The sequence below is a fragment of the Equus asinus genome, chromosome 25 (genome assembly GCF_041296235.1).
Source record: "Equus asinus isolate D_3611 breed Donkey chromosome 25, EquAss-T2T_v2, whole genome shotgun sequence".
NCBI classification, from domain to species: Eukaryota; Metazoa; Chordata; class Mammalia; order Perissodactyla; family Equidae; genus Equus; species Equus asinus.
Genome location: NC_091814.1, coordinates 28,413,616 through 28,431,390, shown reverse-complemented (window position 1 = coordinate 28,431,390; position 17,775 = coordinate 28,413,616). Strand labels below are relative to the sequence as shown.

Genomic DNA, 17,775 nt, shown 5'->3' with positions numbered 1-17,775 from the left:
TCCCCCGCCTGTTTTCGGCCTGAGCCTCTGGCTTTAGTCGCTTCCTCCTTGGCCAAAGCAGGGTGAGGGTTTGAAAAATGACACTGATTGGATGCACGTTTGGTGGGGGCGATTGCTGGAGAAGCACCTCACCAATCCCCAGCCCAAAATGAAACTGACAGCTACACCCTCCTGGTAGGAGCCCAAACCGCTGCCTTATTAAGAGAGGCCCCTTTCCTCTCCTTCCTCACCCACACACTTGCAGCTTGCCCAGCTCTTCCTGCTGAAATCAGAGGTAGGCCATGTGTCCCACAGCCTTCTTCCCTGCCCACGCTTTGTACCCAGCCACTAGTTTCCTCTGCAATGGAAAGCCCCCGCTTGTCTAACTGGATTAATCCTCTGCTTGAGGCTCCAGAATTTACTTCCCAATTTCTGGATCTTGAGTCCCTGTCCTTCGTTGCCCAGAATCTCCACTGGCCTGCTGAGATTTCCCTGTCGCAGAGCCCTCGCCTCGTCCCACCCCTCCTCCTTTTGCTGAATCCCCCCGTCGTCACCACTCTGGGTGGGGTGGGGTGGAATTGACGGGGACACATGCATCTGGAGTCTGATCATCATCTTGGGCAGGAGAGCGCCCAGTAGAGAAGTAATGACATATTTATGAGCAACTCTTTCTCTGTTCCTTTGTTTGTTGAACTTCATAGAATTCATGGATTAGGCTTACTGGTGAGAGTGTGTGTTTCTTAGAAAAGATAGAATTAGAGACAGTTTTGAAGAACAACCAGGGGCTGCCTCCCAGGAGAGCTCAACGATTGGAGCCAAAGTGGTCTCCTGGGTAGGTCATAAAATTCAAGTCATGAGAACCCCCTGGCAAGTAATTGAAACTGCAGAATCTCACACAGTCATTTGCTGAAAGCTTAAATATCTCTATAAGATTCTAATGAATGTAGCATTAGCTTTACTCAGAGAAATACATTCCAGGGACGGAGAGAATCTGACAGCTTTGCATGCTAACCTGGACTGCTTCTTGTTAGAGCAAAGGACGTGGGGCTTTCTGTTTGTTTCTAGTATGTTTGTTTTTGCTGCCAAGGTGTTGCAATGTCATGATTATTTAATACATATGAGCCCGAGCCGCATAGGAGGGGTAATCAAAATATATTTACTATGAAATGAGACGAGCTCCAGTTGTTTAAACAGCTCCAGTTGTAATAATAACAGCTAAGGCTTAAGGCCAAGCACTGTTCTAAGTTTTAACTCATTTATTCCTCCTGATGGTCCTTTTGGGGAGTCCTGCTGTTAGCAACTCATTATTTAGAGGAGGAAACTGAGGCACGAGTGTTACATAACTTGCTTAAAATCACACAGCTTGTAAAGGTCAGAGCTGAGACTTAACGCCAAGCGTCCTGGTTCCAGAGCCTGTGGCTCACCCACTGAGCTCTCCTGCCTGCTCTGGTTGTAGAAGGAGGGCTTGTCGCATCAGATGGGCTAAAGGAATCCATTTCTACTCCTGAGAATCTGTACTTGTTGATCATAAAGACAGCAGCTACCAACCCAATAAATTCCCTTTGAGACTGAAAATATAATCTATTAATTTGTTGGTGGCTGATATTTGCAATTTATCTTCTTGTCTCTGTGCATTAGAACTGTCCCCTTAGAACGCTTTGCTGAATGAAACTCAACACTGGGTCAGCCGACTGAGGGGGAAACTGAGAAGGTAGGATAGTTGAGAAGGGAGAAAGATCAGACAAATATCAAAGCTCTGTGGGATGCTGTGTACAAGCAGAGCAGCCCAGGGATTCAGCTTTCAGAAGCTGTCCAGGTAGATGCTCTGCTTACCAGAGGGGATTCGCCCCTTCCCATGTTCACACTTGAGGCTGTTCAAAGCATCAGAGAGGGAATGACGTGTGCCTCATTCAAGGTGCCTAATCCTGCTGCCCCTTCAGGCCAGCCCAGCACAGAGAATATAGTTAACTCCCCCTTCCTTCTCCTTTATTTTCACTCTCCATGTGCCATGGTGATTAATTTTCAGGGGAGAGGGAGGAACAGTGCCTATCTCAAGCTGGGTTGAGATCCAGCTCTCTGATTAGGGTCGGGCTATCCTCTGCCTGCCTCTCCTCCAGCTCCTGCTGTGTGGGCATGGCTCAAGCATCTTCAGGGCCAGGAGAAGGTGGCCGTAAGGAATGTTCCCACCAGCAGAAGATGACTGCTGGGAGGCTGGAAGGCACCCTGCAACTCACAGCTCTCCTTTCAAACTACAGAGGAGTCTGAGGAGCCGTTTAGAGGGCTCCTCCCTAATTGTTTCCTTTGCTGGATCTGGAGGGCTTCTTCCACATGTCATGGCCTCTTAAGAATGTACTTTATTCCTAGAAGCCTGTCCTGGGGGTTTTCAGAGGAAAAGGAGGAGAGATCAGTAGGTTCTCCCAAGCCTGAAACTGCTCTGATTCATAGGGTGAGGAGATTTTAATCTGTAATCTTTTGGGAGTTTTGGGTACTATGACAATATTCTCTGGGGCTTTCCAGATCCTTATTTAACCATGATTATCTGCAACAGGATGCTCCCATGGCAGGATATGCAGGAGAAGGTTAACATTGACTGCTGACTTATGTCAGTGTGCCATGATGCCTGTGAACGTGGGAAGAGGGCAAGGAGATTTTGAGAACTGACTAGAGGCATTTGGATTTCTCAATGTCTTCTCAAAAACTGTTTGCTGAATCGCATTGAAATATCTCATCAGCATTATAATTCTAAACACTGGTGTTGCTGGGTGGTGTACTGATTTGATGATTGCCTTCATAAGATCTACGTTGATTCTGCTTGCATTCATCATTTCAATTCTACATTAATTCTGGACCCTTCTCCCACTTCCCCAATATCCCTCATTTAAGAAATTGTGCTTGCCCTTTCCTGCGCTGCAAACTCAATTTCTGTGAAAAACTATCATAGTTGCTCTCCTTTGGGATTGTTTACTTTTATGAACATTGGTTTTGAAGACTATGGAGTGTTGTTGGAGAACAGTTTGAGGCTAAAAGTGATTATGTGATCTGGTTCCTACAAACTGTCCATCTGGTGGCTGGATACCGTTATGCCATTCTTATTCTTGCTTGGTCCATTTGAAGCTTGAGAAAATAAAAGCAAAATGTAGAGTAACTTCTGTGTATTCAAATTCTCTTAAGTTCATTTTTCTTCTCTTTCTCTAAGAACCACCCATTATTTCTACGAATACCATCAATTTTATACAAGTGAAAACCTAGTTTTATTTTTTTAAAGATTGACACCTGAGCTAACAACTGTTGCCAATTTATTTTTCTCCTGCTTTTTTCTCCCCAAATCCCCCAGTACATAGTTGTATATATCAGTTGTGGGTCCTTCTAGTTGTGGCATGTGGCACGCCGCCTCAACATGGCCTAATGAGCGGTGCCATGTCCGCGCCCAGGATCGGAACCCTGGGCTGCCAAAGCGGAGCGCACGAACTTAACCACTCGGCCATGGGGCCGGCCCCTGAAAATCTAGTTTTAATTTCATAATACTATGGGTATAAGAACGAGAGCCAAAGTTCTATGGTAAAATTCCTAGACATAAGTGCCAATTTTTTTTTGGATTTGTGAATAAACAGTTTAATAACACTCAGAAAGCTCTTCCTCCTAATTAGCTTCTGTTTTCACCTTGTCCTGTTATATCAGTTGGTTTGTGACTCAATTAGTCAGGAAAGTGAAATCTATGTATGCCATGACCATAATCACAAGCATTTTCAGACAAATGTTGTTACTCATGACAGAGCTTCGTTAAACTGCCGTGGACCACACAGAAGTGGCATCCAGCACATTTGCAGTGAAAATGACTTTTCCCCGAGCCTGTCTCTCACCACATTTCTTGCTTCCAATATTACAGTATTCTAACCTAATGATTTGCTTTCCTGTTTCATCCTTAGCTCCCCCCTCACTTGACATGCAGCAGCAACATCCTGGCACCCACTGACAGCAATGTCTTCTGCCTCTCTGGGTAAATGTGCCCTTCTTATCAGTCCTGGATCCTATCCCCAGGCTCAGGAGCTTGTGAGTCCTATGGCTAACAGGCTAGATACTTTTGTGTGTCATATCCTTTTTCAGGAAGCTATGTCAAGGATATCATGCAACTCATTTGAGTGCCATATTGAAGATTCACACCCAGGGGAATATTTTGTTCCTGGGCAGCCTGAGACTCTGGGACTCAGGATTACATGGATAGTGTTGAGCCTTTGGAATTTTTAACATATTATTTTCAACTTGGGACCCTGATGTACAAGCAAACCTGTACACAAGAGAAAGTAGTCGTGTAGAAGGATGAGCATGCCTGGGTTGGGTCATTCTTTTACTAAACATGTTAGAATGTGCATTCTAACCAAAATTTTAGCAGCAGTGGAACTTTGGGACTCTAATATTGGAATTTGGGGTGATGACAAGCCACTGGAGGAGATATTCTTGAGAAGATGCAGCTATGAAATGTTACTCAGAGTCACTAATCACTTGCAGGGCACTCTGGGGAACAGGCCAGAGTCCATGCTCTCAAACTGCTTACAGCTACTGGGTAGAGATAGAAAATGAAACTATATGCTGTGTAATTAAACCAGTGTTTTCTCTCCCATATTCTGTCTTCTATGTATGTTGTAGTGAAATGAAATAGGAGAAACACTGAGCAGTGTTGGCTTATGTTTCAATGGTATTCAAGACCCTGATAAATAATTTAGGATTTGGGGAGACCAGGACATGAGAGGAGGAGCTGAAAAACACAGGTAATTTACCAACGGATGTCCATAGATTAAAACATTTGAATAGCTAGGATTTTATGACTGACCACAGTAGATGTAATTATTCTTTACGACTATTAAGTGGCATTAAATGGGCTGACCACATTTTCTTGGAAAAGTGATCAGTTTTGCCCTCCGGATCTCAAATCTGACTGAAGCTCAAAGTTGCTTTAAACAATTTAGCTATGCTAGAGCATAGTCCTGATATGCTCCTTTTGCCACAGAATAGGAACCAGATGGCATATGCATTAGACAGAAAGTAGCAATGACCAGCTCTGGCATCTGCACGTGGATGTATTGTGAGCATGTGAGAGTGTCAATGTGTCTACAAGCCACATGACTCTTGGGCCATAAGTTATCATTATGTGAGGCTTCAAATTTGTAGCAGTATGAATAAGTAGTTCTTTCAATTCATCAGTACCTCTCTGTCCTCTGTGTCAGGTTACGTTGTTTTTGCCCTCTGACGAACAGACACATAGATTATTAAAATTGGAAAGGATTTCAGAAGTTAGCTAGCCCAGTCTCCTGGATAGAAAAGGACTCTTTCCTACACTCCCCTAAACAATATGATTATGTAGCCTCTACTTGAACACTTCCAGTAATGGGAAGCTTGTACCCTCACAAAGAAGCATACCCCAATTTTGAATGGCTCTGAGTTTTAGGATGTTCCCTCTTATTTTTGGTTGAAATCTGCCTCTCTGTGACTTCCGGTGTTATGATTGTGGAGCTTTCTTGTATGGTCTGAATCCCTCTGCTTCAGGACAGTGCATCACATATTTGGAGACCATCAGCTCCTCGTGGAGTCTTCTTTTTTCCAGGTGAAACATCCCAAGGTCCTTCAGTGAATCTTCTTGTTGTCTTCGTAGGGAAACGACTTCTCCCCTCTTCCCATTGGGAGTGTATTAAGCTCCTTGAACCTGTGGATCCTGGAGGTTCTGCTTCCTTGCCACAAAGCCCAACACACCCTCTCTGAGGGCAGTCTCCTTCTACTTGTTAGTCCCAGTTGTACAATTTCGAGTTCTTCTCTTTCTCCTCTCTGTCTTATTTTCCTTCCCAGCATTCTCATCACACAGGCATTATTGTGCATAAAGTACTAAATCGTATTCCTTATCTTTGCTTCTTTGCAACTATTATCATTCTGCCTTCCTTCTTGGATTATTTTTTCCATTCTCCTTTGAAAAGTTTTGACTTCTCCCATTAGCTGGAGCAAAGAGAGACACTCTTTAGGTCCTTTTCTTTATCCTGCAGCTATAAAACTACATTCTATTTACAGCCCACGAAACCGGTGAGTTCAAAAAGACCGAGGGGCTGGCCCAGCGGTGCAGCGGTTAAGTTCTCACACTCCGCTTCTCGGTGGTCCCGGGTTCGCCGGTTCAGATCCCGGGTGCGGACACGGCACTGCTTGGCATGCCGTGCTGTGGTAGGCATCCCACATATAAAGGAGAGGAAGATGGGCATGGATGTTAGCTCAGGGCCAGTCATCCTCAGCAAAAAGAGGAGGATTGGCGGTAGTTAGCTCAGGGCTAATCTTCCTCAAAAAAACAAAAAAGGCCGAGAATGATGTAAAGTCTCGTATTCACTCTCGATTGCGTCAAGATTGTCTACTCAACTAGATTCATACGTGTGACTCTGAGTATAGACTGTCGGATGTCTGTCACTACCAAAGTCTCTGAGCATGTAGTTTGTGGATGTGGGCTTGAGAATAGGTGCTTCCACATGCAGTACTAAATACTTCCTAACTATTTCAATCTTATGGATCCCATTCTCCTTTCAAGAGCTGTAGTGCTTTTACTCCCTACCACAGAATTTAATCACATGGACTTTGGTACTGCTCATTATCCAGCAGAAACAGAATATGAGAGAGGGCATGTCCTTGGCAGTCCTCCTCTCTGTTTTACAGATTAAGAAACAGAATCTCAGGGAGAATATTTTCTTTGTCCAAGGCTACACCATTAGTTGAGCAGCTGGTCAGATACTGTTTCTGCTAAACCACTCAGCCAGCTAACTCCCTTGGCTTTAGTAGAGAAAGAGATAAACTGTGGCATTTCTGATCTATATTGTGTGTGTGTGTGTGTGTGTGTGTGTGTGTGTGTGTGTATCTTTTCTTTTTTCATCACTTAGCACATTGTCTGGTATGTAATAAGTTCTCAATAAATGCTGGTTAACTAGTGTTTAAAGCCTTTTTTCCTTTTGAAAGTTGGGAAGATATTTAAGGGAAAAAGCTCAGATCGAGTAATGAGGAATTAAGCAGCAGTAGGGAAGTCGTATCTTGGGAAAGAGAGTCTGTAAGGTTTGTTCAGAGATCTGTTAAAGCATGGTGTTGGGTGACAGGGGGCCTACAATGAATGTGTAACTCAGTCTCTGATCTCGGTGAGTTTATAATGAGATAAATATAGTTGGCACTATATAAATGGGATAAAAATAGAGACAAGACTGAATCATATGAAAAAATTAACTTCCAGTCCAAGGGAGAATGTAATCAAGATCAGTGAGGAGCTCAGAGAAGGGAAGGTAATGGAGAAGTTGCTATTATGTTGTTCTCATTGGAAGGGTGGTGAGTATGAGGCAGGAGGTGGAGGTGGGAGACCAGGTGGAAAATGAGAGACAGGTGTGCTCCTGAACAGTATTGTCCATTTAGTACCAGCCACAGGTGGCAAACAGACCCTAAACCCACTGTCAGCTTAAGTTCCTGAGACAGAAGAGATTAAGAATGTAAAGAAGGGAATAAGAGGTTGTTGATCACGTTCAGGACATTAATTCAACAAATATTTTCTGAGCACCAGCTCCATGGCAGGCGCTGTGTTAGGTGGTGGGGATTCAGCAATGATCAAAAGAGATAATATCTCTGCCTTCATGGAGTGTAAATTCAAGTGCAGGCCAGCCTGTGTGCTAGGAACCAGGTATTCCAGATCCTGGTTTTCACGTTTAATGGATTTTGCAGTAGCTTCTCCACCTCCAGTCAACCCCAGCGTTATCCTGAGTCTCCTGGTCTTTCTCAAGCCTGGTTCTATCCTCTGTGAGCATGCAGGCATCCCCACGGGATTGGTGAAACCACCTGCCACTGGATCCTTTTGCTTGATGCACATTTCTGCAGTTACCGCTGGGCAGGATCCTGGCAAGAGGAACTCAGTCCTTCATTTGACTTCGCGCTTCCACTTCCCTTGTAAAATGTCTGACTGACATGGTTATTGAGATGCTTCATCCTGCAAAGAACTAAAGCTCAGGAGTTACCCATGAGTATTTGCTGTCAGATTTGCCAATATACCAAATCATTGGCAAATCTCCTCAACTTCCTTTTCTGGTGGAGGCACCATGTATTGGAGGGTTCAGGGCATGGGATGGCCGTGGTGTAGAAAGGGCATTTCCCTGTCCCTAAGCCCTGTTTGTCCTGACATAAACACCCTACTCCCTAAGGACTGGGGAATGCCTTGGAGCAGTGGAGTCAAACAACCTGAGAGCTGTAAGGGGCAGAAGAGCCAGACTCGCAGGATGAGGATGCATATGGGCCTTTCTCGCTGTCTACTTCGAGGATGCTTACATTCACGCCCTTCACCCTGATTTAACGCGTACTGACATCAACCAAATATCCGATAAGGCCTCTGAACAGCCATGGGCCATTTTACAGAATATAAGTTTGCTAGAGACTTTCTGTGGTGAGCAGAGCAGCGTGATTCTTGCTTCAGGGAGTTCACCTTGTGGGGGCTGCCACATTGCCCTGAAGATTTGTCCTCTGGCTTTGGGGGATAGCCCTGAGGGAGAAAGCGTCTCGTTCCAGTCCTCTCCACTTTGCCTGTGGCTTCTCCCTTTCTGATTGATGCTTGTTGTTCTGCTTTGCCGATGCCTCCCAGGACCCAGGGGGAGAGCAGCCTCCTTTCTGTGGAGACCTTTGGCTGGACTTCTCTGGCTCTCCCAGAGGTGAAAGACCGCGGTTCCTGCAGCCTCAGGCTTGGCATCAGCTCAACTCTGGTGGATCCAGGGCCCAGATCTCCAATCTCCCTATGGCTAGGGCCTCTTTGTCCCAGCGTGACCTCGCAGGCTCTCCCTCTGACTGGCTCTTAACAACCCCTGCCATTGGTGATTTTCTCTCCAGATACAAGCCAATGGATTCCTGAAGGGACTATGTGGACTTCTCTCGCCATCTCTGCCCTGGCCTCAGTCTGGCCTCTCTCCTCTGTGGTCTGGATGAGGAGTGATGATGAAGCAGGGCTGCCTGTTGTTTTTGTTTTGTGATATTTAAAGCAACCAAAGCTCTCATTACTGTAATACAGTATGTGCCTGGGCTCCAGGGAGGAGCAGATTGCCTCCCGGATCAGGGGGCAGCTCTGTTATGTTGCGGTGAGCCTGGGAAAGCGGAACCATGGCTGACAGAATTTTGAGTGCTAGGCCTGAGAGAGGCCTCAGAGCTCCTCTGTTCCCACTCATCTCAACCCCCTCGTTTGAATAAAGAGGGAGCTGAGCCCATTCAGGGAAAGAGATCGCTGCGCAGGCAGTAGAGCGGTTAGTGGCAGAGCTGAGACTGGAACTCAGGTCCCATGGTGGATTTGCTGTCCATGACTGAAGCTTCTGCCTCTGCCTTCCTCACTTGTTCAAGATCCTCCCGAGGCCCTGAACCTAATTTTGTATTTGTAATTTTATATTATATTTCTTAATAAAGGGGGCCCTTCAAATTGTCTAAGCTTTAAGTGCCATGGAAACATCTGCCCCTTTCCAGATCGTTCTACCACCCTGAACTGCCTGTGTGTGTGAGTTTGAGCGTGAAGGGAAGGGGCAGGTGTGGACGTTGAGCTGTCTGATGCTGTGCTCCCAAAACCAGCTCTGAGGTCAGGTACCTGAGGGTCTCCTGCTCAGCCAGTGGGAAACAATGAGCACCATGGAGCCAGGTGGGAAGTCCCTCCTAAAGTCAGATTCACACTCTGGCATGTGACAGAAATCTTGCAAGTGGAGTAGAGCTGCACATACCTTTGTGCCCTATAAGAATGCCCTGTTAGACTGGTGGTAGAGGCAGGTTGGGAAAACATGGCAGGGCATACACCCGAAGCCATATTAACCATCCCATAACAACCATAGGTTGAATGCCATTGTGGTTTATACCTGTGTAATCTTGGGCAAATGATCTACTTGCTGGGTCTCAGTCTTATCTACAAAATAAGGGTGATAATAATGATAATAACCTCATAGAGTTGTTATGAGGACAAGATAAGAAAATTAATGTGAAACTTAGCAAACTGCCTGGTATATAGTAAGTGCTCTATCGTCTCTCTCATAAGTGCTGAGAGATGCAAAATATTCTTGCCCTTAAAGAGCTCACAGACTTGTTTAGGAGACAAGATTTCTACGCATACACAAGCACAATTAGGGAGCTATGTCACTATATGGTATCTGCTAAGTTTTGGGGTAGGTGCAATGGAGTTGGGAGACTAGACAGATTATTATGGCCCTGAAGATATGCCAAAGAGGTAAGAGCCCAGCGGAAAAAAACCTGTGTACTCCACCTTCTCAACTCCTAGCAGTGAGACGAACAGGACAACAGCCATGCCTGGACACTGCAGACCCTTCAGGTCAGCCATTCGCTCACTCAAGATGTTCAGATAATCAACACGATTATCTCCAGACTCTGTGCTCTGTACTGAGAAGGTAAAGAAGAGCATGACAAGGTCTCTCCCTCCAGGATTTGACAGCCTAACTAGAGAGGCGGGCGTTCATAGAGATATTACAACTGACAAATGCTGTATTCATATCTATTTATATCTCCAGACCAATCTGAGCCAAAAGGTGGGGTGGGGAGAGTCAGAGAGGAGCTCAGAACAAGAGTTTGAAGGAAACCATGTCTATACTTGGTGACAAGAGGCAAAGGTATGAGCTCGTGTCCGAAGGAGCTGGTCGGCCTGAGTCTTTCTGTGGGAGAGGTGGAGTTGATGCTCCCAATAAGAACATTCTGAGACTGAGGTTGAGGAAGCCCTGAGGCTGGGTTTGGGCAGGCCCTTGGTCCCACACTTGGCCCCGGCAATGTGGCCTCTTTGAGCTGGGCTAGGAAGTTGACAGGAGCAGGCCTGGCAGGTTGGAGAGAGGAGGCTCTTTCCACGTCAAGAGTAAATGCCAGGCACTGATGACTCAAGTGGAATCTTCTGAAGGAAGATGGAATCTGCAGATGTTTCAGAGCCTTAAAGAAACTTACATTTTCTGCATTGCTTGGTTTAGAGGCTTCCAGTGAAAGTAACATAGAAGGGAATGTCCAGCCAGCCATGTGAAGGAAGCATGAAATGGAAAGAGTAAGAGGCTGAATTTCTTTTTGATCGGTGACGTTACTATTTTGACAAGGACTGCAGAAGCTGCAGGTGCTGAGGGAGTGACTTGCTTGAAGGAAGGGGTAGGGACCAGGAAAGGGATCCCACACACTTGGTTCTAACCCAACTGTTGAATGTGGCTTTCAGGCTCTGGGATTTGGGCAGGAACTCCCGAGCCATAATTGTCCAAGGCGGTGGGGCTCACGAGCCTTCACTCTTAGTGTCTCTATGTCCTGGGCCAATTGTCATATAACACCACATCTTCCACTTTGCTCTGTCATCCCTAAGGTCAGAGAGAAGTGGGAAGATGAATTTAGAATTACTGCTCCGTGTCCTTGCCCTGATTGTTTTTCCTAACACTTTAGAGTCTAAGAAGATGTTCTAAATCCTTGAGAGGGTCACCAAAGTGTCAGGACTTGCTGGGGATGGAGAACAGGCTGGTCAGCTCTGAATTCCTCTCTCTCTTTTGCTCTCTCTCTCAGTCTTAAAGGTCTTTCTGGGCCTTTTGCCTCTTCCATTGGCCAAGATGTTCAAACTTAGCAAGTTTTTGTGATTCCTTATTTAGCATTTTTCCTTCTTGGTCTTTCCTAAAGTTGATTATTTGTCCAGGCCCACTTGTATATCTCCTCCTCCGTCACATCATCCTTGCAGCCATGGCCTGGCATGAACTTGCTTGCCCGCTGTCTTTGTTTTTCCAAATGTTCGCATATTTTAGTCATGTAAATATCTTCCTGGCAAGGACTAAGATTAGTGCTTTTTTGTTGTACTGCTTCCACCTGTGCTGGGCTCACAATAGATGCCCAGTCACCCAGACTACTGACATTTTTTTCCTTCCTATGCACCATTCTATTCATAATACCACCACTGATAACTACATGTTGATAAGCACTTACTCTCTCCCAAGCACTGTGCTATAAGTCCTTTCTATGCACCATCTCATTTAATTTACATAGTGACACTATTTTATACTTTTTGTAGAAAGTATCCTTCAACTCAGAGATTTATTAGTGTCTGGCTATTTTAGAAGTGCCTGACCTGTCTTATTGTTGAAGTTTTCACCATAGAATATGGTGGCAAGCCCTAAGAGGTGAAATCCTCGCTGCCTCCTTCACCTGATGGTCTCAGAGAATTTGAGGGATCTCCTGTCTCTTTATGACAAAAACACCTGGGTTAGCCCTCATCTTCCAGAGGCCATGAATCTGTTGCTCTGCTGAAAGGGAAGGCCCTGGCTGGAGTCTGGGAAAGTGGATCCAAGTCTCTCTCCATGGATGGCTCCTCCTGCAGGGAACAGAAAGCAGAGTTCATTGGCATCACACTGATCCCCTCCGGGGTTTAGGAGGGTTTCCTATGGCTGGATGAGAGAGAATTTATTCATGTCCCAGAGACGCTTCAAGCCCATGTTGATTGGGATTGTGCAAAAAGTAAGCAGCCTGATAGAGCCATGGGTTCTTAAGAGCCCAGCAGGGCCCTGGACCCCAAGAGTAGGGTGTCCCTGTTGGAAATGTCATGGCCATAATAAGCTCTTGGCCCTCCAAGCTTTGGATAGCTGGATTGGAAGATTGTTGGGGCACATGCCCTCTCACAGGCAGGGACAGAACAGCACTCGAGCAAGCTGTGTGATCACATCACTGTCCTGATAGATGTGGCCACTGCCAGGCTCTCCTCAGCCTCAGGCTGGTTTCTGCTGTGCTGGTGCATAGTTAAGCACGAGTTTTTCTTGACTTCCAAATGACTGAATACACGACCAGTCACTTTCTCCAGAGACAGCATCACTCACAGGATGTACCCAGCATAGTTCAGTGTGCTGGTCAAAGACAAAGAGTTCGTATTGTTGTTCTTGACTATTTTACTACCCTTTACAGATGAGGAAAGAGAGGTGCCAAGGTTCAAGTGCATGGCCAGGTCCACAAATCTGGTGGAGGAGGAGACATGATTCAAATCCAGCAAGTCAGGTTTCGGACAAGGTGACTGAGCAGGAGCAGCCGGGGAGGTAGGAGGCAGAGTATGGGTTGCAGGGTCCCAGAGGCCACAGGAAGGGGTGATTCACTGAGTCAGATGCTGCTTCTGGATTCACCACTGAGCCCTCAAGGGAAAGGCATCTTTTATGTAGACGCCATTTGTCTTTAAATTCACTTCTAGGATTAAGGAGAGAGATGCATCTCTTGCTTACCATTGTTTTCCATTTGACCCATTCACTTCATGGCCTAAGTCTTCATTCTAGGCCTTGAGGCAATGGACAGAATGGTGATGAGAAAAACTAGGCAATGTTCAAAAACCAATACTTATGCTTGTGGGAGGCTATGCCTTACTCAAGGAGGTTGTCCCAGTTATTTCTTGCTGTGTAATAAATCACCTCACAACTTAGTGGCTTAAAACAACAATGATCACATTATTGCTATTCTCTCTCATGTTTCTGTGGTGCCTGGACCCAGCTAGACTGTTCTTGCTCAGGGCCTCTCCTGTGGTTGCTGCAGATGGTAGCTGGGGCTGGAGTCATCTGAGAGGCTTCCTCACTCACGAGTGTGAGAGTTACTGCTGCTTTCCGCTGGGACCTCAGCTAGGACCATTGGCCAGAACACATGTACGTGGGCTCTCCATGTGGCCTGGGCTCCCTCACCCCATGGCAGCTGGGTTTCCAGGGCAACGATCCTAAGAGAGAGAGTGTCAAGAGGAAGTACATTACCTCCTGGGACTAGCTCTGAAGTTTCACAGCCATCGCTTTTTTTACTGTATTCATTTTGTTAGAGCCTATATTCAAGAGGAGGGAAATTAAATACTGGCTCTCAAGGGGACAGTGTCACAAAATTTGTGGTCACATTTGAAAACCACCATAGAGATTTTTCCAAGTAACTTCACTATAGTTTAAAGAAATCAGTTATTGTGAGCCCGCCCTGATGGTCTAGTGGTTAAAGTTTGGCACTCTCACCACTTAGGTGCCCCAAGTTCACTTCCAGGTCATGGAACCACACCACCCATCTGTCAGTAGCCACGCTGTGGTGGTGGCTCACATAGAAGAACTAGAAGGACTCACAACTAGGATACACAACCATGCACTGGGGCTTTGGGGAGAAAAAGAAAAAGAAATCAGTTATCTGCGACAGACAGGGCCCAAAGAAGGTGTGTGTGCTCTGAGATTTAGGAAGGAAAAACAGAAGGTTGGGCCAAGAAAGGCAGTGTGATGAGAGAACAAGTGCTAGGCTGGATGACCAGAGGCCTGGCCCTGCCTTTGACCAGCTGTTGCCTGTGGGGAAGCCTCTCTGCTTTTTGGGCTGCCTTACTTTCCTCACCTTTAGCCTGAGAGAATTGAGAAAGATGAGCTCTCAGGTTCCTTCAAGTTTTCACTGTTGTGGGTCTATAATTTTGGAGACTAGCATTGTTCTTTCGTAATCTCCAAGACACTCTGGCCATAGGCCCTCATGCTGACCTCCTGTGCCCAATAAGGCATGCAGGTGGCCCTCTGCTCACCAGCATATGCATCAGGGTCGGAGGAACCTGAGTTAGAGAGTGAGATGGAGGACGAAAATCAGAGAGGCTAAGTGGGAAAGATGCCATGTGCGGGATAACGGAAGTCAGGGATGGGAGTAAAATATCCCTGTGAAGAGCCAGGTATTGTAGCGCTCGGCAAGGTTAAATGACCTGCCCAAGGTCTTAGCTGGCTCAGGGATACTGAATTGTAAAGCTTCTAACAGATCATTTTCTGTTTGGAAAATGCTCTGCCTTCACTTTGTATTTACTCTCCGCCTTCCTCCCGCTAATTGCATGAAGACGCTAGATCTGACATCCCTAGTGTTTATAATCAGAAAAGATAACAGGCAAACTATGTCACACCATCAATGTTCTGTGGTCCTGGCAGGGGGAGTGTCTTCTGTGGACAATCATTTCATTCAGCATCCTTTCTTCTTCCTGGATGGGGAGTGAGAGAATGAGATAGCTGTCTGGCTCTTTCTCCCCTCCACCTCTAAGCCAAACTCTAGCTGTCTCCATTCTACAGATGGAAAGAGTGAGGGAGAGGGAAGCAGAGTGCACTTCTAACAAAGGCAGGAGCAGAGCTTGCTGTTATCCCCCTCTGAGCAGTGAGGGTCGCCTCAGGTCATCTGAGGCATGTCCTGTGTGCTTAAACACTTACAGATTGGGCCATTCTGGGCCTTTGCTCAGCACAGAGGGGTTACATTTTGAGAAGGATGAGATCGGGACTCCCAGAGGAAAGTTGGGAATGAGAAAGACTTCAACAAATCCTTGGGAATCAAGATAAAACATGAGGATGCTTGGGGTGGCCGTGGGGGGGGGGGGGCGGTGTGTGTGTGTGTGTGTGTGTGTGTGTGTTTGGGTCCATCTCTTGCCAAAACCAAGCTCATTTCTGCATACTTGTTTGCTGAGTATTAAATACTCCAAAGATTGCTCCTTCTATTTGTTGAATCTGAAATGAAAATGACTCAGCAGGGAGGAAAAATAAGGCTTGAATGCCCTTAATGGCCCTCGAATGAAAATATATGGCCCTAAATCATGTGGGTTTTCTTCTCTCCACCAAGCCCTAATCTACAAGGCACACATGCACAAATTTGTTGTTATTAGTCCTGTCGAGTGGATTCTGACTCAGCAACCTTGTGTACAGCACCGTGGAACCCTGCCGGCTCTTTTTGCTCCATACTCTCATCTTCCAGTGCTATATCAGACTACGCTCCGCTGCCATTCACAGGATTGTAGTGGTCAATTTTTTTTGAAAATGGGTGGCCATGTCCTTCTTCCTTGTCTATCTAGTCTGGAAGCTCCCCTGAAACCTGTCAATCATGGATGACCCTGCCGGTATCTGAAATATGGGAGTCATAGCTTTTAGCATCACAGCAACACAGCCACTACAGTATGACAATCGACAGATGGGTGATGTGGTTCCCTGACCGGAAACAGACCCTGGCAATGGTGGTGAGAGTACTGAATCGTAACCACTAGACCCCTGGGGCTGGCTACAAGCACAAGGACCACTCACACTTGTGCACACGCCACACCTCATGTCTCTGCTCCACCTTGACTCAAGTCCCTTTGTTTCATTTCCGCTTCCCACTCCAGCCTTTCCAGGGCCCCACCCTTCCCTGCAGGGAAGGTTTATTCGTGTTTCGGTGGAGGGGCCCCAGCCGCCACTGCTGATTTTCCAGGAGGGTGGGCACTTCCTCTCTGGCCCCATCACAGGCTCAGTGTGAATACTCCTGCAGGAAATCCGTGATTTTCATTCTTTGCCAAAGTGGTGGTCACCTCAGATTGTTTCTAGCTTTTGGATCTGGGAAGATGGACTGTCTGGGGAGAATGACCATTTGCCAGATCAGACGTGCCCTGCTTTGTCCACAGGCTGTATTCCTGAAAAGTTGATTATAAACTAGATTTAGGTATACTGAATCATGTTTTGAGTGTACCGGAAGGATTTGCTATTCAAAGGAACCCAGCACTGAATTCTTTTGTTAAGTGAAGAAGTATTCTGTCATGTGGAGACTCACTCAATGATATATGAGTTTGGTAAGTAAATGGAACATTTTTGTATACTGAATGTTGTATTAAATGTACTGTGTGAAAACTTGTTACTCAAAGGTGCCCAGCACTGAAGGCTTGTGCAAAGAGTTATTCTGTAACGTGGATAAACATTTCATGATTTATGAGTTTGGCAAGTTCAGACATTTCTTAAAGTGGGATATACCTCTAATTCTGTTTTAGAGAAAAAGGACAGTTTTTGCTAATATTCAGACTTGGGGGAAAAAGAGAACCCTACTATCTGTAAGTTATGGTCACTCATAAGGGGCTTGGGAGGACCAGAGATACTCAAAGTTTCCACCTTGTTAAGGCAAAAGATCCCAAAGGTTGCCTGCTCTGCCTACTTTCCATATTATCACCGAGTGGAAATGATGATGCTGTTTTTCCAAATAAATACAATCAACTATTATAGCTACATTTGTAAAAGTGTTTCTCTTTATATCTACATCAATATCGTCTAAGTGTACATCTATCTGTCCATCATCTATCCATCTATCTATTTATCGGTCTATATCTACCATGTGTATTCTCTAGTAAAAAACAGACATTGCAGTAGGGCTTGTGTTTTGGAGCACTGAAAGGGTGTTGTTCCACCAGCACAGAGAGCTCCATCCTCCAAGATCCCCGGCAGTGGGAGGTGGCCCTTCTCACTCAGCAGCTCAAGAGTCACTGCAGCTCTCCTCTCCCAAGTTTCCATGCTCTATCCTCATTTATCATCCAATTTGAGCACTAGAGTAGAGCCTATTACTGGGAAAATGGTCTGACTTTTCAAGGCAGTTGGAAAAGAGGAGTGTGGTCTGTCCTCAGATGTGTATAATCTGGAGCTGCAGGAAGCACAGGATTGACCAGGATGAGCCCTTCTTGTGTGAACTCTTCCACAGAATGGATGATGTCAGGCAAAATGGACTGGTGACTTGCTCCTTCACCATCATGTGGCCCTCACTATGTTTCAGAAAGAGGTTTTTGGAAGCTCACCCAAGTACGAGATAACTTATAAGAAGTTTACCTTCTAGATTCTGGTTTTTTTCATTCTTGCTAATTTCTTGCCACACTCCCATCTTCCTGACCTTCCATTTACTTCCAGGTTTCCCTGTTGGTTTTGACCCACGGCCTGTCCAGATCCTGCTGTGGGCAGTCCTGAGATGGAAAGTTAAACATCTTCTGTCAGATCAGGGAGGTCTTGAGCTATGGCTCCCTTTGGAGTCAATCTAGAA

The 17,775-nt window shown here is 45.9% G+C and overlaps 1 protein-coding gene across 5 annotated transcripts in view; it reads left to right on the top strand.

The window, feature by feature from the left end:
• Window positions 1-17,775, top strand: part of DDR2 (discoidin domain receptor tyrosine kinase 2) — a 153,084-nt gene that overhangs the window by 73,795 nt on the left and 61,514 nt on the right. The window contains exon 1 of one of the 5 annotated variants that reach the window (XM_014829514.3): window positions 137-274. The exons of 3 other annotated variants lie outside the window; for them this stretch is intronic. Coding sequence is in view for 1 of the 2 variants with exons in the window: in XM_014829513.3 (XP_014684999.1) it covers window positions 16,541-16,549 (9 nt within the window). In the remaining variant the exon portion in view is untranslated. Of the gene's footprint in view, window positions 1-136; window positions 275-16,271; window positions 16,550-17,775 lie in introns of those variants that run through there. One more of the 5 variants, XM_014829513.3, reaches the window with a different exon arrangement.